Source organism: Neovison vison, chromosome 1 (assembly GCF_020171115.1).
Source record: "Neovison vison isolate M4711 chromosome 1, ASM_NN_V1, whole genome shotgun sequence".
NCBI lineage: Eukaryota > Metazoa > Chordata > Mammalia > Carnivora > Mustelidae > Neogale > Neogale vison.
Genome location: NC_058091.1, coordinates 254717644 through 254741763, shown reverse-complemented (window position 1 = coordinate 254741763; position 24120 = coordinate 254717644). Strand labels below are relative to the sequence as shown.

The following is a 24120-nucleotide window of genomic DNA, read 5'->3' as shown; positions in this document are numbered from 1 at the left end:
TTAGTTGCACACACCATAGTATTATTTAACATATTCTTTGTTCTGTATTTCCTGTAAGTTGGTAGTCATCTAGGAGATAGATCACACTCAGGTTCAATTTTTTGGTTAAGTCTGCTTCATAAATGGTATAGATACTCTAATCAGGGAGTACATAATGTCTCATTTGTGTTGTTGGCATCATTGATGATATTATATATCTGTAATTTGCTTATTCATTTTAGAATACGTCCATAAATACTTAGTCTTCATGGTGATGTCAAAAAGTTGGAAGTCCTTCGTGTTTCTCTTTTAAGATAATTTGGCTATTCCCAAATAGCCATATACATTTTTAGGTTCATCCTGTCAGTTTCTATACTAAAAAAAAAGCCTGTTGATTGTAGTTGGCATTGTGTGGAATCTATAGATCAGTTTGGAGAGAACTGACATTTTAACAATACTGAGTCTTCTGATGCTGAACATGGTATGTATTTCTATTCATTTAGATTTTCTTTTTATTTCCTTCCTCCTCCTGAATGCTCTTTTTCTAACTTTTTTTTTTAAGATTTTATTTATTTATTTGACAGGCAGAGATCACAAGTAGGCAGAGGCAGGCAGAGAGAGAGGGGGAAGCAGGCTCCCCACTGAGCAGAGAGCCCAATGCGGGGCTTGATCCCAGGACCCTGAGACCATGACCTGAGCCAAAGGCAGAGACTTTAACCCACTGAGCCACCCAGGCCCCCCTCCTTTTTCTAACTTCTTACAGTGGAGACTTAGATAAATGATTTTAAACCTTTGTTCTTTTTTTTTTTTTTTAAGATTTTATTTATTTATTTGACAGATCACAAGTAGGCAAAGAGACAGGCAGAGAGAGAGGAGGAAGCAGGCTCCCTGCTGAGCAGAGAGCCCGATATGGGGCACGATCCCAGGACCCTGAAATCATGACCTGAGCCTAAAGGCAGAGGCTTAACCCACTGAGCCACCCAGGTGCCCCTAAACCTTTGTTCTTTTTAAAATGTTAATGCAGTAAAATTCCTTCTAAGCATTGCTTTAGCCACAGCCTACAAATTTTGATGACGTGGTATTCTTCATTAATTTTTAAATATTTGGGGCTTTTCCACAGAAGACAGACTCTTTAAGATTCCGGTCTTTTTTGCAACTGGGACTTGTCTTATAGCCCAGCATAATGGTTTATCATGATGATCATTTCAAAGGCACTTCAAAAGATTGTATGTTTTGCAGTTGTTGAGTGTAACTGTGAGGTCATGATAGTTCAGATGTTCTATATCTTTATTGAGTTTTTGGGTCACTTTTAGTGATTACTAAAAGAAGGTGTTAAAATCATCAGCTATTGTGGATTTTTAAAAAATTCTTTCCATGTTTGTTTTATATGTTTTGAAGCTATATTATTAGGAGCATGAACATTTCTGTTTTCTCTTCCCAATGAATTGACATTTTTATCATTATAAAGTATCCCTGTTTATCCTTGGTAATATTACTTGACTTGATTTTTTACTTTGTCTGATATTGATAATCATACCACTTTTCTTATCCTCATGATATCTGTCTTTATGCCTATTTGCAGACAGCGTATAGCTCAGTCTTTTTCGTCCAGTCTGACAGCCTTTGCCTTTTAATTGGATACTTCATATACAATTCCAGTATTTATTGACATAGGAAGGTTTGGGTTCATTGTTTTGTTAATTGTTTTCTGTTTGTTTCATCTAGTTTTTTGCTCCTCTATTCTTTTTACCTTATTTTTTTCTTTAAATTCAATTAATTAACCTATGGTGTACTATTCATTTCAGAGGTAGAGTTCAGTGATTCGTCAGACTTACATAACACCTAGTGCTCATTACATCATTTGCCCTGCTTTTATGCTTTATTTTACATTAATGGAATATTTTCAGTATTCTGTTTTAATTTTGCTAAGGGCTTTTTTGCTATACTTTTTAGTGTTGCTCTAGAGATTACAATATTCATTGTTAACTTTTCATAGAGTACTTAGAGTTGACGCGGAACCACTTCAGATAAAATACAACTTGGCAACAATATGATTCTATTTACTCCACATCATTTGTACTATGGTCATGATATATTTTGCATAGGTGTATGTTCCAAAACACTGCAGTGTTACAGTTTTTGCTTTAAAGAATCATGTTTTATAAAGAAATTAAAAGAAGTCTTCTCTGTTTACCCACATGTTTATCCTTTGTAGAGTTCCTTGTTTTTGTATATTTGAGGTTCTGACATCCCCTTAGTCTTTTGAGTTTTTATCTGATATCCCTTTCGTCTAAAGAACTTAACTGTAGTATATGCTGTAGGACAGGTATGCTGATAACAAATTCACTCATCTTTTATGTACCTGAAAATGTCTTTTTTTCATGCTCATTTTTTGAAGGATAGTTGTTCTGGATATAGAATTTTTACAGGATTGACAGGATATTTTTTTCCCCTTTTAGATGACTTTAAAGAAGCTCTTTCATTTTATGGCCTCCATTGTGTCTGCTGAGAACTCAGCTGTAATATGAATAATTGTTCCTCCTTATGCATTCTTTTTCCTCTGGATGTTATCAAGATTTTTTTCTCTTTAGCTTTGGTTTTAGCAATTTGACTATGATGTGTGTAGGTGTCGTTTTTGTTTTTGTTTTTTAAAGATTTTATTTATTTACTTGAGAGAGAGAGAGAGAGCGTGCATGAGAAGGGAGTGGGAGAGGGAGAAGCAGGTTCCCTGCTAGCTCAATCCCAGGACTCCAGGATCATGACCTGAGTGGAAGGCAGTTGCTTAACCAACTGAGCCACCCAGGAGCCCTGTAGGTGTAGTTTTAAGATTATTCTGATTGGAGTTTGCTGAGCAATATGAATCTGTAAGTTAGTTTTCCATCAGTTTCAGCATATGTGTCTTCTGTTTCTTTCTACTGTAATCCTTTTTCTCCTGAGACTCCAGTTGCACCTGTGTTTGAATTTTTTTTCCAATTTTTTTCCCTCTTATTTCTTCAGATTAGATAGTTGTTGATCTGTCTTTAGGTCCACTGACTATTCCTTCTGCTATTTCCAGTCTGCTGGTAAGCCCTATCCAGAGTTTTAGTTTATATATTTTACTTTTTAGTTCTAGACTCTCCATTTGGTTCTTTTTTGTAGTTTTAATTTATGTTCTGACACTCCTGATCCAGTCATTCTTACAGCTAGTTTTTCTTTTAGGCCTTAAGCATATTTATAATAGCTGCTATAAAATCATTATTTTTTTTTAAAGATTTTATTTTTATTTATTTGAGAGAGAGAGAGGGAGTGAGAGAGAGCAGGAGAGGGGAGGTCAGAGGGAGAAGCGCCGAGCTGGGAGGCTGATGCGGGACTTGATCCTCGGACTCCGGGATCGTGACCTGAGCCAAAGGCAGCGGCTTAACCAACTGAGCCACCCAGGTGCCTTCATTGTCTTTTAATGACAATATCTATATTATTTTGGAATGGTGTGGAATTCTCTTGATTCTTTTGTTCTTGATTATTACTTATGTTTCTTGTTTTGGGGGGGCATGACTGTAGTTTACTAAATATTGGATATGGTAAATGACAGGGACCCTGGATTCTACTTACTCCTCTGCGAATGGTTAAATTTTCTTGTAACAGTTAAATTATTCATTGATCACCTTAAACTTATGGAGAGTTGGTTTTATACTTTGTTGGGACAGATCTGTATCACTTTTACCCCTAGATTAGAATGAATTCTCCATTAAAGTGTGCCCCTTCTGGTTCTGGGATTTTTGGAAAATCTGAGGTGTTTACCAAGTCCTTATAACTTCAGACTCTAAATACTCTTTCTTCTGGTGGTAGGCAGCAGCTGAAATTTCCCCTCCATTCTTTCAGACTTCTGGGTGCTTTTCACAGTCCTTGGCATTTTCCTAGAGCATACACAGTTGAGGGATCAGCCAAGGGTTAAGGGAAATTTATACAGACTTTGGGGGTCCCCTTTGTGGTACCTTCCTTTTTTGAGATTTCCCTTTTTTATTTCTAAGAAATAGAAATGTTTTTTAGCATTTCTGGTAGCTCTGAACTTCATCTTTTGATACCTAAGCCAGGAAGACTGCAGCTTTTTGCTTGAGTTTCAGTTATCTTGCCCCACACATGGGACTGGACAGTGTTTTCAGGAAAGATGCTGTATAAAGGTATTGGTGTAGCTTTCTTGCTTTCTTTCTCTTTTTCTCTTCCTTTTTCTTTTTCTTTCCTTCTTTCTGAGAGTGCACACGTGCAATCTTGCATAAGCAGTGGGACAGGGGAGATGGGGGAGAGAATTTTCAGCAGTGGAGCCCCACGCCAGGCTCAATCTCATGACCCTGAGATCATGACCTGAGTTGAAATCAAGTGTCAGACACTTGCTCTCTGCTCAGCAGGGAGCCTGCTTCCCTTCCTCTCTCTCTGCCTGGCTCTCTGCCTACTTGTGATCTCTGTCAAATAAATAAATAAAATCTTTAAAAAAAAAGGAGTCAGACACTTAACAAATTGAGCCACTCAGGTGCCCTGGTGTGATTTCCTGAAGGATTGAACCCTGTGCAGTTTCTTCCTGCTTTTCGGTATTCTCTTGTACCATCAAATAGTTATTTTTCATATCTTGTTCAGAGTTTATAATCACTGTCTTCAGGATGAGTATGATATAAGCTACTTTGCTTTACCAGAGCAGAACTTCACCACTTGACTTTTTTTGTTTTCAGGTTTATATTTTTCATTTCTGTGGATGTTCTTTTTGTGCTTTTACAGTTTTGATTTCCCTCCCTCCTTCCTCATTCTCCCTGTACATTTACAATTTTAGTTCATGATACATAGTAGACAGCATATCTGTCGTCCATGTCTGATCATTCTAGTATCTGAAGTCCGTGCAGTTCTGAATCAGCTCTTCGCTCTCTTTGGTCCCTCTCATTCATGGTGCCACATGCATTTAACAATATTTCATTGCCGTCTTTTCATTTTCCCTATAATTCCATGTGTACGACTTTTTTGAGGCCTGCTATGAAAGTGGGCTTCTCCAGAAAAAAGATTAACATTGCTTCTGCCAAGTGCCAAAGGCCATCACCAGTGTGGAATCAAATTAAGTAAAATTCTTTGTTACATGATTTTTTTTTTTTAAACCACATAGAATGAATTTGAGTTATAGACTTTCGTTAAGGTTAATTTTCAGTGGCAGTGTTCTTCTCCTTCCTTCTTGATGCTTATATTTGAGACGGTTGGTTTTCCTGTCATTCTTTTTCAGGGGTTCTATCTCATTTATCCATACCTTGAGATACAGCCCCTTGGCACTGAGCATTGTGGGGATGGGATGTGAAACTTGTATTAGATTCTCTACCTTAAGTGGGCCCTCGGCTTTGTCTGCTGTGTCCCTGGGAAATCTGGAAGTAAAAGCTCAAGTTCATGTGGTTTAGTCTGTGCTGTGAAGGTGTGGAAAGCAGCCTATAATCACTTTGTTTTCCTTTCTGGGTACTTGCCTTCACTCAGTTTTTTGGTCTGAGGACTGCTTACATGTCTGTCATGGATATGTTAAAAATAGCTGGATATCTTGACTGTTGATAGTGGGAGAGAAATCCAGGTACCTGGCCCAACATATATCATCATCTGCTATATGGAAAAGTGTACTTTTTTTACTTTGACTTTTTGCTCTTTTCCTTTATAATTTGGGAGATAAGGGCATTATTACAGACTTCGAACTGGAAGGCCTGGTATAGAAAGTATAGAGAAAAGAAATGATACTCCAAGTGTAGAGCTGGCAAAAATGGGGCATATTCCTGTGGTAGTGAAAGGGCCCTCATAGAGATAGTGTTGGGATAAGGTTAATATAGTTGGTGCCTTCTCACCTGAAGGTTGGGGCCCTTTTCTAAGCTCCTGTGGCTGTGGCAGAATTCAGTTCCTTTGAATTGGTTGTTGGACTAAGGTCCATTTTCCTTGCTGGCTATTAGTTGGTGACTGCTCTCAGCTCCTAGAGGTCACATTCTTTTCCATGTGGCCCTTGCATCTTCAAAGCCAACAATAGAGCATCTCCTTTGTGTCAAATCTTTCTCATCCTGTAGTAATCTGGGTCTAATTACAAGACAGAAACCACACAGTAGGTTAAACAGGAGAAGTTTAACATGATTCCTGTTCACTACGAAGAAAGAAACTGTAAGATAGGAGGAAATTCTGTGTGGTACTCTAGGGCTGAGGGAGAGTATCCAAGGAAAGACAAACTTGGAAGGGAATCAGGCCTTGTTGGAGAAACTGTGGTTCCGCCCACTAGATAGCAGAGAATTTCATTGGTTCAGCCAGGCTGGAGTGGGTCTGGAGTTGGTGGGCAAACAGCAGGCCATCCTCAGAAGTATGGGCAAGAGAGCGGGCAGGCTGTGGCGTGGGTGCGATTCCCTGTGTCAGTGCGAGTGGGAGGCCTGCAGAGCATCCAGGCCATACAAGGGCTCTGGTTTCCCTGTCAGGAGGACTGCAGAAAGGTTATTTCCAGACTGAGACTGCCAGCTCAAAGCATGACTGTATTCCAGCCCCGAGTCTCTGCAGGCTCCACGGAATAGGCACACACCAATTCCATCGTCTTCCAGCCCACGCCCGCCATGTCCCTCCAGCTCCCTCTACTGAGAAAGTTGAATGTTGTGTTCACTGTAAAGGAGAGAAAGGAATTCAGTTGCTCATTCCGGAACATATATTAAAGGCTGTGTTCATAGCTGATTGGCATTAAATGCTTAAGTGATACAAACACTCCTAAGGTCTTTCATCAGGGAGAGCCCCCCATCTCTTTTAAGAGTTCACCCGATTAGGTCAGGTCCACTCAGGGTAATTTTCCTTAAAGCCAGCAGTACAGTCTAACAGTCTAATCTTGGGAGATTGTCCCATCATACTCCCTGTCCTGGGGTTAGGCAGGGTGTGTATACGAGGGGATGGGAATCTTGGGGGAATATCTTAGAATTCTGCCAATCCCAGAGGGCTGGGGGTGGAGAGGAGGTGGAGATGAGATGACTCATTGTTACATGAGAAACTCCTTTGTAAAGTAAATAGGTTGTATTTCAGTCTCTGGGTGCGTCAGAGAAGAAGAAGGAATAACTAGTATTTATTGAACATCAGTTGTCAGCTAGTTTCATGTATTACCTGTTTAATTCTTAACATCTTGAAACAGAGGTTATTGTCTTCCTTTTACAAGAGGGAAAGCTAAGGCTCAGTTTATAAGGTCACTTGCCTGGAGTCACTCCACTAATATTCGGGTAGCTGGAATTAAAATGCATTCTTGTCTAATATCGCATCTCATATTTTTTTCCTGCCTCTCTTACAATAATAACAAAAGCTTTCATTTTTAAAATTTATTTCATTTAAACTAAAACAAAAATACACAATTCATTCATCTTGCCCATCCATTACATCCCACCTCTGGCAACCACCAATCTGTTTTCTGTTACCTATGAGCTTGTTTTTTTAGATAAAAAAACATATAAGAGAGATCATACAGTATTTATCTTTCTCTGACTTATTTCACTTAGCATAATGCCCTCGAAGTCCATTCATGTCCCAACTAGCAAGATCCACATTCTTTTTTATAGCTGAATAATATTCCATTGTATATATTTACTATAATCTCTTTATTCATCCATCCATTCATCCATTGATAAAGCCTGTATTTTATAATCATGTCTAGTAACATTGCTGCCCTTGAAAGAATTGGTGTTGTTTGATTAGTGTGAAGGGATATGACTGAGGTCATCTCAGTGGAGTTAAGGCAAGTTACTCTCCTGCATCTCTGCTCTTTCTTCAGGAGCCCACTGATAGAGGTCATTCCTATCCTGGTCCTTGCTGCAGGGGCAGTGGATCAGAACAGAAGTCCTAGCTGGACTTAACCCATTCCAACAGGGAAGCCTAGCAGTTACACACTGGATCTGTGCATCAGGAAGAAGTAACCATTCCTTTGTTCCCTGCTCTCATATCCAAGTGTGGAACCAAAAAAAAAAAAAGGCAAGATTTGAGAGGTCTGGATATAGCCTTTTCAGTGGGAAGGGCATATTTTGTGTTTGGAGAATTCTAATAAGCAAGAGCTGAGCTCATGGTAAGTGAGCAGGGAGTGTTTGTAGCATGAATGCTCCCATGCATATGGTATTTAAAGCACAATCTGCTGCTAACCTTGCCTTGTCTCTCACAAGCTCATGAGCCCCTCAAGGGTTGGCCCCTTAACCAGTTAATCTTTGCATTGGTAAGTGGTTGTGGAATTAATTAGGAGCTCCAGGGCTGCTGGATTTGTTTTTGCCCTTTATATGCTGTGGGAACAGCCTGATGTAGTGGGACTCAGGAGTTCTGGGTTCCTCTTCCAGCTTTATCTCTGATTCACTGTGGGGTATTAAGCTCCCTAGCACTTAGTTTCTTCCTCATTAAAATGAGGAACATGGACTTGACCTCTGGTCCCTTCTAGCCCTGCAGTTCTCTGAAATATGTTACCACACCATAGCTGCCTCAGTAGTTTGAATAATTTCAGATGGTTGGTTTTTCGGCTGGCCTTCAGGTTATGGAGACATGTGGAATAGTTTGGGCAAGTGTGAAGGGTACACTTCGTTCTCTTTCCTTGGACACATGAAGTAATAGATTCACTGGAATAGGATCGCTTCCTCCACCCACTTCCATCAATTCAGAGTGGATTTTTTTCTCCTTCCAGTTTTCTACCGTGTTTATCAGCTTTAAAGGGAAATTTTAAGTCAGGCGGTAGTCAGAAGGGCAGGCAGAGAGTTCAGCTGGTGAGAGGGGGAAAATTCCTCCATGAAATTACAAGTGAACTGACCTGGGCTTTTTCCCAAGGAATTTTTGTGAACTGTAGTCTGTTGGTTTGGTTTTGTTTTGAAGTGAGATGTTTTGCTTGATTTGAAACATTAAAGAGTAGTATGTAAAATTCAATTTTAGAAAATTTCTGAATCCTGATCGGAACAAGCAAAGTGGTCTTTGTTCTTGATTTAGGATATTTTTTTATTTACCTCAGGTAACAGAGGTTTATGATGGACTTCATCAACAATCAGCAGATAGATTCTTTGTTTTCTTAACTCCCGACAGATTAGGTTTAGCTAAATGGATGCCTTCTGAACTGTTGTCCGTGAAAAAATATTTCAGAAGATAACTTTTGTAGGGGGAACGTTAGTCTAAACTGATTTCTGGTTCAGGAGCTCCTACCTCTTACTTAGTATTATGACCACAGGCCAGCCATTCAACCTGTCTCTGCCTTGGTTTCCTTAATTGTTTTGTGGGAGAATTAAAAGAAGGATTATATGTGAAGGATAGCATCTGTATTTTTTAAAGCTCCCTGGTGTTTATAATGAACAACCAGGATTGAGAAGCCCTGCTATACAACATGATACAAAGTGCTAGGAGATGGTGCTTTTATCCCATTCTGTACATTTTTCAATGAAAAAAAAGATCAGTTTAGGTTCTAGCATAATTTTTATCTAGTACTTGTAAGCTTTAGCCAGTTATTTCAGTCTCTTACGAAAGGATGAACGACTGTTTTTACAGTCAGCCTCTATTGCCTGCTGGGATTGGGGAAGTCCTGGGTCTGTGTGGAATTTTCCATGACTCTTAGCTCCGACCATTAGTGTTCACTGCAGTCACAGAGCTTTTCAGTGTGTCTGCCTGTGCTATCCTCTTCCTTTGTTTCACAGTGTCAGATAGATGTGACCTCAACTACAAGTCTCGGTATTCTGTTTGTGTTTAATATTCTCGTTCTGAGGTCAGATCAGAGCATCTCATCTGAATTAGCCTTTGGTTTATAAAGTGAATCAGCCCAGGGTATCTGTTTTGGCCTGATTTCCTCAGGTGTCATGTTTCCTGTCACAAGACCACCTCTGGGGTGGGGCGGGAAGGCGGTACATTTTTTTCTGTAGGTGCAAGCCTCGGGTGGGGTGCTGGCAGGTTCTCCAGCAGTCTGGTCATTGGTGATCAGAATCGGCTTTTTGATCCTTTGACTGGAAGAGTTCTAAAGATGACAGCAACTGGAAGAAAAGAGATGTAACCGGGCAACAGCCTGGCTAGGTTTGGCTGGTTCCCCTCATACAGGGGAATTTAAAGTGCTAAAAGTTTGGGAGACTCCTGTAGCAATTCTCTCTCCCTTTTCCTTGGAAAGCAGTGGTACAGAGAGGATAGCTGCATCAGATTATATTACTAAAGTCTCCTCTCCCTGATCAGTCGATGGAGGCCGGGCTTGTTTACCATACCCTCCCCCTGCAAAATGAGATACGTTCTCCAATCACTTCATATATATTACAGAGGAATGAAAGTCAGCGTGTATTCTGCTTTATTCTGGTCTCTGCTCAAATGTTACCTCCTTGGAGAGGCCTTCCCTGACTACCGTCATCACTCTCTAGTCCTTCATCCTACTTCATTTCCTTCCTGACATTATGTTATGTGAGCTTTGTGAAGGTAGTGACACTTCATTTTCTCCTCTGTATCCCTGGGGCCTGGAACCTAGTAGGTGCTCATTAAATATTTGTTTAATAAGTAAGACATGGGGTGGTTTGAATGGTGAGATATTTTTGTATTATCTTCCTTTTGTCTTAGCTCAGTGATTCTCAAGCTTCATTGGATACAAGTATTCCTGGATCAGACATAAAACCATTTATTCAGAACTTTGCAAGTTGTAGAAGAAAATTTTAAAGGCAATTTGTGTACCTTCTTCACTTTTAACCTTGAGGTAGTATGTAACCACTGTACTTCCTCCATAATGAATCTGTATAGTACAGAGGAATGCGTTGTTGCTTGGATTCTCAAGTAAGCTGGGGGAATTAAATACCCATTTGGTTCAGCTCCACTGGGGCCAAAAGACATGTTACATATTTTAGTGGTGATGGTGATTAGAGAAGGGGAGCTCAAGTGTTACAGCCTCATTGAAAGATGGTGGGCTGAAATTTAACCTTGGCTCTCAGTAAAAATGGGTGTGTCCTATCGATTGTGGTTCTTAGCATTTGGTGAATGGATAAAGTAACACCCATTCTTCCTAAGCTTGGAAGTTGTGATGATGCTAAATTGAAATTAGGTCAAGATATTCTGAGGTAGAGATCTTACTGGAATGCGGGAAACCTTGGCTACGTGGAATTAAGATAATGAGAGAAAAGACAACTATGGTGAAGTCTTGCTGCTTTGTCACTGTGTCTTGAAATGAAGTCGGGGTGTGCTCTTTGAGACGTGGGGTGTAAGATGTGCTCCCACTAGTACCACGTGTTTTATGAACTTAGTGTTTGGAAGGTTTGGTCTGAGCAGAAGATATTTAAATTTTACTAAAGCATTCATTTTCATCCTAATTGAAAATGGTTCTGTTCCTACATTAGTTCACCACTTTCTGTTGTTGCTTTTCCTCCCCCCCCCCATCATTCTTTTAGTTGGCTGATTGCAATTCTGGCCCAACTCAACCCTCTCTTTGGACCGCAGTTGAAAAATGAAACCATCTGGTACCTCAAGTATCATTGGCCTTAAGGAAGAAGACCTGCTCACCAGTGCTCCATCATTGAGGTGACTAATACCCTTGACCTTTCACATCAGTGTTGTCTGTCACTCAGGCAGCTGGAGGTTGCCTTGACTTTTCCTCAGAAAACTACAGCCATTTTAACACTTGGCAAGGGCAGCCAAGTGAGAGTAAACATCTGAAGAACAGAAATAAATTTGGGACTTAGGCCATTCCCTTTACCAAAAGATTTATTCATAAGAGTCTTTTCAATTCTGTTGTTACCCAGCCATTTAAGTAAAGTTTGTGTGTAGTCTTTAAGATACAGGAGTGTGACTACTTATATGTTATATTGTAGGATTCTTAAAGTTGCGGACAGTTTTAAATTAAGGGCATTTCTGAATGCTTTGAATAGAGAGATGGGTGCTCTTTGAAAGCTGGAGTTTACTCACTTCAGATCAGAGAAGTGAGGAGTGGTATAGTAGAAAGATTTATTCACTGGCCAAGAGTCAGAAAACCTGCCGTTTAGTTTGTTCCTCTTCATTATTTTGATAAATGGAAGTCAGCCCTCACTGCCTGCCTAGATCCTGGTTCTGCTTTTCTGGCAGGAGTGTTTCTTAGGTGGTACCATGAACTTGTATCAAGAGACACATGGTGTCTGACTCTTCTGTCTTCCATGATGCTACGATTATCAGTGGCTTCAGGTAACAACAGCCTGGTCCCTCTGATGGCAAAGTACTCTGCCAACCTTTTATCTGGGGATTTTATCCATTGATGATCTTAGCCTGAAGTAAACATTTCTGTAGAAAGTACTAAATGGTGATTTTGTAGTTCCACTGTTACATCTACATTTGATTGGATGAGATGTTTCTATAAAGATGAATTTACCCTCATTCTAGGGCTATTCAGTAACCTTGAAATATAGATGATACATGAAAAGTAATATACATTTTAGTTCTTTTCAGAAATTTCAGGGTAAGATGTTAGTGCCCAAGTTACTTCCAGGGTATCCAGAGAGGTTTTCTTTTCTTCCCTTTTGAATTTTAATCAGTTACATTTATTACCGTTTTTTGTTTTTGTTTTTTTTTTAGATTTTATTTTATTTATTTGACAGAGAGAGATCACAAGCAGGCAAAGAGAGAGAGAGGAGGAAGCAGGCTCCCTGCGGAGCAGAGAGCCCGATGCGGGACTCGATCCCAGGACCCTGAGATCATGACCTGAGCCGAAGGCAGCGGCTTAACCCACTGAGCCACCCAGGCGCCCTTTTTTTTTTTTTAGATTTTATTTTATTTATTTGACAGAGAGAGATCACAAGCAGGCAAAGAGAGAGAGAGGAGGAAGCAGGCTCCCTGCAGAGCAGAGAGCCCGACATTTATTACCGTTTTAATATAGGTTGTTCTTTCTTTGGCCTGTGGAAGCCTGTCTAGACTGGCTTCTGTGTCCTTTGGTGTTAGTTTTTGGTAGTTTCCTTACTCACTGGCAACGTAAAGATGTCCCAGATGCGTGTTTCCTGTCTTGGATTTGGAGTCAGCTGTTCCTCAGATTGCTTTCTAAATTTCCCACTGAAAAGATCCCTGGTTTACTAATCGGCCCTCAAGCCCACCTGGTTCCTTTCAGTGGGAAATGGATTTAAAAACCAAGATCTGATTGTCAGGTGCATCCATTTCTGCTGGGGTGTTGTTGCTTAAGCCTTTACAGTGGACAGAGCCAGGAAGTATGTTCTTCTAAGAAGAAAAAAATCATGAGTTCATGTTAGTAACTTTTTTTTTTTTTTTTAAGGTTTTATATATTTATTTGACAGGGCAAGAGCACAAGCAGGGGGAGTGGCAGGCAGAGGGAGAAGGAAAAGCAGGCTCCCAGCTGAGCAGAGAGCCTGATGAGGGAGCTGAAGGCAGGTGCTTAACCGCCTGGGCCACCCAGGCGCCCCTCATGTTAGTACTTCCAATTCCAATTTAACATTTCATGGTTTTTACTTCTTTGGTTTTATACTTGAATATCATTCACATATGCTGAAAATCTTGGCTTATAAGTAATTTACTTATTTTCATTATCCTGCAATACATACAGTTTCAAAATAACACCAGAATAGCTACTAACTCTAAGTTTATCGAATGCAGTTTAGGATTTCTTTGTTGCTTTATTTGTCCTTAAAACAAATAAAGAAAAAGATGTTTTCTGAGGTCACTTGAAATAATTATTTCCTCTCATCATTATCAATTTGATATATAATCAAATTGTTTTATTTTGTGTTCAATTCATAGTAATTTTTTTATTTGCTACTGCTTTTGAATATGTAAAATCTTTTCCAAAGTCAAAATTTTAAACATGATACATTCAGAGAGGTCTGTCCTTCCTGTGTTTCATTTTGCCAAGATAAGCAAATCTATACATACATACATACATACATAAAAATCTATATGTGTATATATATGGACATGAATGTTTATATCTCCTACACACAGCTATTACAGAAGAGATATCATATTATATATGCTATTCTGTACCTTGGGTTTTTTTCACTGAAAAATACATCTTAGAGATTGCTTTTATCAGTGTATAGAGATATTCCTCAATTCTTTTTTTATAGCCATTGATGTACTTTGGGATTGTTTCTAGTCTTTGTTGTTATTGATAAAGGTACAGTGTCATCCGAAATGTATGACATTTGGATTAGATTCTGTGAAAATTGAATCAGGTTTAAAGGTATACATGCTTTTTCTAGCTATTACCACATCCCTTCTATAGAGATTATACCATTTTTACATTTCAACCAACAATATATGAGAGTGCCTGTTTCCTCACAGCCTGGATTTTTGCCAGTCTGATAGGTAAGTAATCAAGTTTGTTTTTGGTTTTGTTTTTTCCTCTTTGAGTTCTGTCTTTGCCCAAAGGGTAATATATATATAGTATTTTCTGATTTATAAGATTTTTTTTTTAGCCTGTCTTTTTCTCATCAAGTTTTCCTGTTTGTTATCCTTCCTTTTAATTACAGTGGATATTGGTCAGGATGTTGATTGGGGTTTCAGGCAGAGAACTTCAGGCCTCAGTTGGATCTGCTTTCAGCATTGCCTTTCACTTAATTTCTCTGAGCCTCATTTCCTTCCCTTGTAATAAAAGAGAATTGGGCCCTTTGGGTCTGAGGAACAGTGCGTGTGTGGATCTGAAGGTTCCGTTTGTCCATTTTCAATCTCAAGTTAACGTGATTGACAAATTCCTTGTTTGCATTCTGGTTCCCAGCACAAACCAGGGCTGCTCGAAACCCTTGTATTAAATGGTTCCTTTACAAGCAGATGCCAGGAAGCAGGAGAGCATAACCAGGAGGACCCTGACTAGGAACGTCCTGTCACATTTATTCTGCATTTGAGGTCGTGATTATGGTAGTACCGTAACTGTAGGCCTTGGAGTTATCGAATGAAGAGATCTAAGCTCTGCCTAACATAGAAGCAGACAACTCCTGTGACAAGACTTTACTTTTCTTTGTGGTAAATCAAAAGGCTGAGCTCAATTCCCTTTTGAACTTCATGCTTTGATACAACAGTGGGATGATAAAGGAGTCCAGAAACCAGATCTAGGCCTGTCTTCCCCTGGTAAGGAAAAGCTCTTGATTTTGTGCATGATAGAGGCCAGATATTAGAAAGAAGGAGGCATAGGCCAGACGTGTTATTCAACAGAGGAAAATGAGGAACAGTCATGAAAGCTTTAGAATAATTTTGTATGGATGGAATTGACTTGATGTCAATAGCCCAGGTAAGCACCTAGCTCATCTTTTGCTACTTTAATCAGTTTAATTGCCACAATTTTCTTTCATGTGTTGGTGATGATAGGCAGAGTTATAGCACATTAGGTTTATTGGCTGGAAATCTTGCGGGTACTTCTAAGAACAGCTCTCATTCCCTCTCTGCCCCTGCTAGCCTTGTCTGCCTCTCCTAGATTCCTAAGATGCTTCTGGAACTGTCACATTAACATTGCTGTTTTTGTCACAGCCCATTTTCCTGCAGCCTTGGGGATGCGATGCTAGTGTAAAACCTCCTTGGAGTGGATTTGGCTTCTGCCCCAGCAGCCTTTAAGTTAGGTGGTTTACCACATCATTGTAATACATGATGTATTGTAGATGAGTTTATATGGCTTACTCTTGTCCTAAAGGGCAGACATTCTATTTTATTACAGAGTCTGAACAGGAGAGGAATAAAGTGTATTGGTAATTAGGCCTCTGGCCAGAGGGAGCTGTTTTTCTATGCATTCCAAAAATAGTTGAGTGTTCATGAGGTCCATGGTACCGAGTGGGGATTTTGGGGAAGGCGTGAGCTCTGAAGAGGTTTGGGATATGTAGAGAGGCTGAAATGAAACCGTATTTGTGGAAAGTTAAACAGTGTAAGGTGTTTTGTGGTTAAAAAGTGTATCTTTTATTCTCTGCTCTCTCTGACTGGATATGCTGCTGCCACTTCAAACTGTCCTATCTGTTTCAATTCCTGAGGTTACAGATTTCGCTGTCACTTAGAGTCAGAACCTGTTCAATCACCTCTTTTCTCCTTTTCCTTGAATCCAGTGGATCCTGTTAATGGCTGTTACGTCTGCTCCTCCTCCCTGTTCCTCCTTTGGGCACCCAAAGTTCTAAGCCAGATCATTGTGGCTCCGGGTTATTACAGTGGCTCTTCATCAGGCCCCCCTTTCTGCAGTCACCATGTCTACAAAACACCACCTTATTTGTCTTCTTGATGCAGCACTTCCTGAAAGAGACCATTGCTTGCCCCAGAAGCTTTCGGTAGTTCTCTGTAGGCTGCTACGGGGTTGTTGTTGTTGTTTTCAAACTTGAAGTCCCTGAGTTTGTGGGTCCTGACCCTTGGGATGTTCTGTAACATGTAGGAAGCACAGCTTTTGTTGGGTTCGCCAAAGTCCCCGTGAGCCACAGAGGGTAAGAACGACTAACCTGCAGGTTATGTCCAGCTTCCTGAGTTGGCGGTCAAGTCCTTCCTAGTTGTCTTCAAACCACTTTTGCAGCCTTTCTTTGACTACTTTGCTCGGAGACCTATTAATTCCAGCCCTGCCATTTCCATGTTCTTGACCTAATGAATTTTGCTTAGCCTTTCCTGTCTCTCGCTGCCCTATTAATTTAGAAGGCAGATGAGTAAACACACTCTTCTGCAGACATTCTCTTTGCTCTGCAGACCTTCTCTTTGCTCTCTCGCCTTCATTCACCCATTCTGTCCTTTCTTTCTGACGTTTTTTCTGAGTGTACAGCTTGCAAATCCTTGTACTTTATTTACTGGCCTCTTGTTTCAAAGTGATTTCCTTTCTCCTTAGATGTATTTAGCTCTCCAGTTTTGGCTTTCATTTTGTGCATTGCCTTGACTTGTTAAATACAGAGACCTTTCATTTGCTTAAATGTTTCTTGTAGTTAATCTATAATAAACATGTATCTTACACAGAATTATAAAGAAGGAATTGTTTTGTGAATTTATCTAAAATGTAAAAATACAGATAAAAATGAAACCTTTTCTTTGATTAAAAAAATATATTCACTCATCCTCCCCTGAACAGATTTGCCCGTTCTGCCCTTAATATTTTTATGTTGTCTTCATTCTCCCATTGTATCTGAAAGTAGCCTTAACGATTTCCTTATTTTATAAAATGAGAACATGGACCCTTTGGTTGAGTTCCTCTTCACGCCCCCCAAACGGCTATTTCATGTCGAGAGAGACAATTAGAATATGAGCTTCTTTAATTCACTCCCACATCAAACCACAGGTCCATGCCATTTAACATAACACTGACTCACATTTATCTCAAACTGGTATCACTGAGCTTAAGTGAAAATTTTTCTGATTCTTTGTGGTTTTTCAAAGGTGAAGACTTAGTTTTCCCTTCTGTGTCCAAAGAGGTCTAAACTATGAGGAGGTCTGATCTGTGCGTATCATAAAAAAATTAACACAAAAAACATCTGTATTCACCGCTTCAGTATTCTCAAGTTAGATTTATCATCTGCCTGGAACTCAGGTCTGTGCAGATGGATTGTTCTGCTGGCCTAAGGAGGAGAAGAGGAAATGATCATTAGATAAAAGGTTTTATGAGCCCATGAGGCCACAAGAAACCAGTAGCTTTGGTAATTGCCCCTCCTTGGCCTGATGTGGTTATTTTCTTAGTACATTGTAAAAACAGTTTTCTGATTGTATCTCGAGTCGAATGCATTTTAGTGGGTCTAGCAGTCTGGTGCTTTCCATATTGAGGATGATTGGACTGCCCCAGCTGGTTCCAGTAAGACTTACCACCCATCTTGTGTTTGTTTTGGGGCATTATGGACCCCAGGCCTTGGCAAACCCATCGTTTTACCGGATTTCCCGGTTGTGCTAACTGATTGGGAAAAACTCACAGGCCCATCGGATCTCCTACGTACTATTTGACCTTCAGTCTTGTCAGACATGCCTGCCTATAACCCACATCTCTTCCCAGTTTAACTAGCTCCTTGCCCACCTGTTGGGATACCTAACCCTCAACATTCTGGCAAATTGTGTGTCATAAACACCTTGTCATCGTTGTCTTTTTTTTTTTTTTTTGAGAGAGAGAGCATGAGCAATAAGGAAGGGGCAGAGGGAGAAGCAGACTCCCTGCTGAGCAGGGAACCTGATGCAGGGCTCCATCTGAGTGCCCCGGGATCATGACCCAAGCTAAAGGCAGACACTTAACCTACTGAGTCACCCAGGAGCTGTGTAACTGGCTTGTTTTCTTTTCTGCCAACTCAGGTTTTGTGTAGAAATTTTTTTGAAAGCCACTGTTTACTGGATTTTTATATTCTCTTTATTGGCTTTTAATTTTTTTTTTTTAGATTTATTTATTTATTTGACAGAGAGAGATCACAAATAGGCAGAGAGGCAGGCAGAGAGAGAGAGAGGAGGAAGCAGGCTCCCTGCTGAGCAAAGAGCCCGATGCGGGACTTGATCCCAGGACCCTGAGATCATGACCCGAGCCGAAGGCAGCGGCCCAACCCACTGAGCCACCCAGGCGCCCTGGCTTTTAATTTTGAAAGTAGCATATGTGGCTTTGTTTATAGTCCTTTATTTTTTCTTTTTAAAAGATTTATTTATTTATTTGACAGCTAGAGAGAGCACAAGCAGGGGGCATGGCAGGAAAAGGGGGAAGGAGAAGCAGACTCCCTGCTGAGCTTGGAGCCTGATGTAAGGCTGGATCCCAGGACCCTGGGATTATGACCTGAGCCGAAGGCTGACACTTAACTGACTGTGAGCCACCCAGGCACCCCTATCCAGTTCTTTAAAATAAGCTTTATATAAAGAAGTCTGTGCAACCAGTGCTGTCAGTTTGATGTGTGAAGATTTCTATTTTCAATGTTTCCTAGCTGTAAGAGGATAGGGGCAAATACAGATTCTTGAAGTGAACTCAATAGGTTCCAGTAGGATCAGTCTGAGTCCACTCCCTGCTTTCCATAACACAGTCAAACTGTGACTCATGATTCTCGGTTCAGTAATGTCTTTGGTAATCAGACCTGTTGTCACAGCCCTGCAACACCTGCCCAAACTGAGACATACTTGAGCTTACTTTTCAGTCAAGTATTTATTGAGCACCTATATATATTTTTAAATTATTGGCCTGATTGACTTTCCTTGATGTTATTAACCTTTTGCCCTCTTAAGGATGGCATCAGGATCAGTTACTAGAACGGCTTTGTTTTGCAGGTCACGAAGAGAATTCCTCTAGATGCAAAGTCAACTCCAAACCCAGACCACCTTTGACTCGCCTCATTCGGCCATCAGCTGCCTTAAATACTCACACCACATTTGAATATCTTACTCTACAATGCAGTATTTTTTCCTGTTACCTTTTTTACATTTCGACAAATTATGTGCCTACTTAAACCTAAACTGTGCTGACTCTCTACAGCGTTCGTGCACTCTTCTGAGCTAGAAGGTGCTGTTCTTCTGGGAAATACATTGCTTTCTCCTGGGAACCTGTGAATTTGAAGATGACTCCTGCATGGTCACAGCAAGGGACTCAGCAAAGTGTTTAACTGTCACAAGACAGAATGCAGTGGGGCAGTCAGTAGGAAAGCAGAGAGCATGTTCAGAGGCAATATTTGTTCTAACAGAATTGCACCAAAGTATATTTTCAGGATGACTTTCTTATTTCTGCCATCTACTGGAATAAATTATTTTTCTGCTTTCTGTTTAAATCTGGTTTCGGTGTTTATTAAGTTCATTTTTGTAAGCTTTTATCTCTTGATGCCTTTTTTTAAAAAATGATTTTGTTGTTCAAACTGAGGTTGGAAATATAAACCTGGTCATGTAGTCTGATATACCTGAAGAGACTGGTGAGTGCTTTTCTTAGTCGTTAGTAATCATTTGAGTGCTTGCTGTAGCCAAGGCACTGGAGGAATCAAAGGTGTGGGAATTGTGGTCCCTGCAAGTTCAAGAGCTGATACACAATCTGGAGAGGTAAGGCTGGTCTACATTGACCTGTAATCTGAGGCCGTGTTAGCCTGTTGTCCATAAAACGGTGGTTATGATGGTGAACAGTGAAAGGGTCTGTATCCAGCAGAGGCACAGGTGGAAATGGCCTTCCTTGTACCATCACACCCTCACAGATAGGACTGGAGAAATCAGGACGGATTAAAAAGCCTGGGATGGGGCAGTAATTCATTGTTTTCGTAGCAGCCATCTGAATAATTCACTAATTTGGGGACTTTATTAGCTTTAAGAAATTAAAAATTTAAATGGGTCTAAATTTTCACCAGCCCATGGCTTTTTGACTGCCGGCCAAGCCAAGAATGGATTTCCTGTTTTGCAGTTTGTGCTTTTCTATTCCTCCCAAACGGTCTGAACGCGTTGCTTTGCTGTTCTTGTAACAGAAGAGTTTCAAGTTGAGATGGCTGTCCTGCTTTCATTTCTTTCTTTTCACTCTTTACTTTGATTTTGAACTTCAAATTTTCTTGAGAGGCAACTCTATACATTTCCAGCAAAAGGGTCTCTTTAGCTATTTCATGGAATCCATCAAACACTGAAGATCTGGCACTGGAGGGACATTAGTGGCAAACACGAGCTAACCCCATAGTTTATAGATAAGGAATCTGAGCCCAGAGAGAGAGATTGCGTTCCTAGTTCAGTGCAACTGGTCAGATGCAGACCAGGGAGTGGGATCCATGTTTCTTATTTCCCCACTAGAGCCCTTCTTATTTGCCACCCTGCCTTTCCCAAACTTGCAGCCAACTTTGGCTTTCGGGTATTAGGGAAGACTTCTGCCAGGCTGTCGCCCTTCAAAGCAGTTCACTTGACATTATTATTTGTCATTGAAGAAAGCAGTGCTGGTTGTTACTATGGGTACAGAAAAGGATGCTGCAGTTTCTGAACCCTAACCATGGGGGAAGTGTGACTCCATTGCAACTATCTACCCAGATTCTTCATGTCAGGGCCTGCCTCCCATTATCACTGGCGGTCAGCCTAAAGCTCTCCAATGCCACTACACTGCTTTCTGGCGTTGCACCATGGTTTTGAAGCTGAGCCTTGTGATGTCTCTAATGTAACAGCGCTTCCTTTGAGTGTTGCTTTTGCCTGTCTTGAGTTCAGCATATTGCATTAGCTGATAGGGAATCTGCATTGTTTCAGCACTGTGGGGCTTAGCTGTGGCGTGCCCATGGCAGTGATGGAAGACGGTGTTCTGATCGCGGTTTGGCACAGTTCCAATTTAATGGCATAGTTGAAAGCAGCGGTCATGACCCTAGCTGATCTGAGTCCCTGAGTCCTGCCTTACTCTGTCACTTCGTATTGATCCATTTTTGTACTTCCCATTTGCTCTCAATTAGACATTTTGGGAAGTCAACTGGATTACATTGGTTTTTTGCATTTGGACTTGCCACTTGGTGGCATCCAGTTCCTACAGACACAAGTCAGGAAGATCAGTCTGTTGGCTGCATTAGTAACAGTGAGAAACACAAGGATGTGAGCACTGAAGGGGCTGATTCTGTGCCAGGGAGGTTTTGATCATCCCCCAAAGGGGGACCTGCTCAGTAAGCCTTCTAGGGAAGTAAAAGGCCCTAATTGGAGCTCAGGCCTGAACCTGGAGGTTTCTCTCCAAACCCTAGTGGGACCTACAGCTAGTGAGGACCCTAATGGCCTCAGCATAAAGCCTGTGAAGAAAAAAGCTCATTTCCTAGCCAAGTTGGAGATCAAAGACTTCGCAGAAAGATTGATCACAAGCCCCTAACAGCCAGGTACTGTGATTGTCACCACCTAGCTTTATGGCCATTGAAATGAGGGAATGAAGAGATCAGCTCATTTTTTGTGAGGGGAAATTTGCTAAGTTCCCTTTGTCCAGGAACTCATTTAACCCTTGGGCTTGGGCTTGTTTCCTCATTTATGACATTCTTAAGAATATTAAATACAAGTAATAAGTAAACTCCATTACATGTTTTCTCCCCACCTTGTTCCTAGTAATTGACCTGTTTTGTTACATCACGGCCCATCGTCTGAAAATGGATGGCCGCAGAGCACATTTTGTTTGACAGTTCTCTTGCTCCAGTGATCCCTGGGACCCCAGCTTGGAAGGAGCCCCATCCAGCCCTTTAAAAGGATATTGGAAATGTCCTACTCCTTCAAAGCCTATCCGGATGAGCGCAGTGTGGACTCTGGCATGATCATTAGGCTAGGAGAGGCTGCAGGTTTGCAGTCTCGCTCTGTCTCTTGCAGGCATATTAACTTTGAGCAAATCATTTAATTTCTGAGCTTCAGTTTTTTTTAATCTACAAAGTAGGGATAACACCTGCCTTTTCTGCTATACAAGCTTGTTACCCGGTGACATGTTGTTGGTGAAGATGACTTGTAACTTTTAATAATACACAAAGTATTTTCCAAAGAAATGACAAAACCACTAGGATCCCCTGATGACATTTTTTATAAAAGACAGGCCCTAAGAGGGGCAGCCAACTGATTTTATTTTATTTTATTTTTTTTACATACGGTTTCCCTTTTGATTAGTCATTGGTACTTGGGTTACATAATAATCAAGGACACACACCGGGCTCCAGGCCTGAGCTCTGAACAGGGAGATGGATCTCTCAGAAACAATCCTAGTGTAAGTGTCTAGACCACATCCTTCCTGCCCTTCCAGGTTCTGAGTGAGTCCTACAAGCTCTTCTACCAGAACGTGAGTATTTCTGGCATGATTTAAGATGTAGTCTGGGGGTCATTGTTCCTTTGAACGATGTTTTTGTTGCTTTCTTTAAACAGAGTATGATGTTTGTACCCTCATCACTGACCCAGCAATAGTTTATCATATCTGGCATTGCTTTGGAAGTAGTGGTTTTTGGTTGTTTTTTGGTTTTTTGGATTTTTGTTTTGTTTTGCTCATTTCTTCTGGCCAGTTTTCTTTTTAAACAATGGTAATTGTTAAAATTAAGAAATTTTTTTTTTTTTTAAGATTAGTTTGTTTTAGAGAGTGTGGGCATGACTGAAGGGAAGGGCAGAGAGAGAGGGTCAGAGAGAAAATCTCAAGCAGACTCCCCGCTGAGTGTGTGCAGAGCCCCAGGAGGGGAGGTCTTCTGACCCTGAGATCATGACCTGAACCGAAACTAAGAGCCAGTGCTCAACCCACTGAGCCACCCAAGCACTGCAAGAAATGATTTTAATTGTTGTTTGGACTCCTGGAAGATCTGGCCCTGGGCTTCATCTTCCAAAAATTTGAAGAGTTAATTGCTCCTTTGCTAACTATATTTAAATTTTATCTTAAAATATATATCTAGGCATTTTACAATGGTTTCGCTGGCCCATCCTTCTATGCAAGTACTCTCTTCTGTTCAAAGAACAAATACATTTGAAATGAAGATGGTACTTGAGGCAAAAGTTAGGTATTACTTTTTTCCCTGCTCCTTTATTTCAGCTTTCTCTCAAAAGTTGAGTGGATGGAATTAATTGTAGAAAATCCTTAATTTTCAAAGAAAAAAAGCACAGTATAAAATAACCACCGTAAAGGATATTTATTGTAGCACAATTAATGGAAAGCAAACTTAATGCCCAACAAACGTAAGGAGATGCGTAAAGAAGTCACACTGCATCCAACTGAAGGAATGTCATGGTGCATTTAATTATTTATTTCTTTCTGCAACGTATGTTGAGAAATGAGATTGAAAAGATAAACATTGCCTCTGGATGGGAACTGCAAGTGATCAAATTTTCTTTTTCCTTTTTAGGATTTTCTCCAAAGAAAAGGTAATACTTGAGTAAAAAGCAATGATAAAAATTACTTTAATAAAAAAATAATATTCAGGGAAAAAAGACAGGATTTTAAACTTACATATATAACAAAAAGCCTAGTGAGAAATAGACCAAAATGTTGATCATGATTATTTCTTTCGCAGCTTCATATATTTTCCACAGAGAGTGTGTATTACTTTTATAATCAGGGGGAAAAAGTGTTTTGAAGGGGGACCATTGTCAGAATAGTGTTAATACTTCCTTCAAACACTATAACACACACTACATACACACACACGGATTTGAGTTTTTTTGTTTTTTGTTTTTAAGATTTTATTCATTTGACAGAGATCACAAGTAGGCAGAGAGGCAGGCAGAGAGAGGAGGGGAAGCAGGCTCCCCGCTGAGCAGCGAGCCTGATGCGGGGCTCAATCCCAGGACCCTGAGACCATGACCTGAGCCAAAGGCAGAGGCTTTAACCCACTGAGCCACCCAGGCGCCCCTGTTGTTTTGTTTTTTTAAGAGTAATTC

The 24120-nt window shown here is 40.5% G+C and overlaps 1 protein-coding gene across 1 annotated transcript in view; it reads left to right on the top strand.

Annotated features, from left to right (window-relative positions):
* Positions 1-19577, top strand: part of ATP6V0E1 (ATPase H+ transporting V0 subunit e1) — a 30232-nt gene extending 10655 nt beyond the window's left edge. The window contains exons 3-4 of the mRNA XM_044229476.1: positions 11337-11466; positions 19084-19577. Coding sequence (XP_044085411.1) covers positions 11337-11430 — 94 coding nt within the window. The 3' untranslated portion in view covers positions 11431-11466; positions 19084-19577. The remainder of the gene's footprint in view (positions 1-11336; positions 11467-19083) is intronic.
* The last annotated feature ends 4543 nt before the right edge of the window (positions 19578-24120 follow it).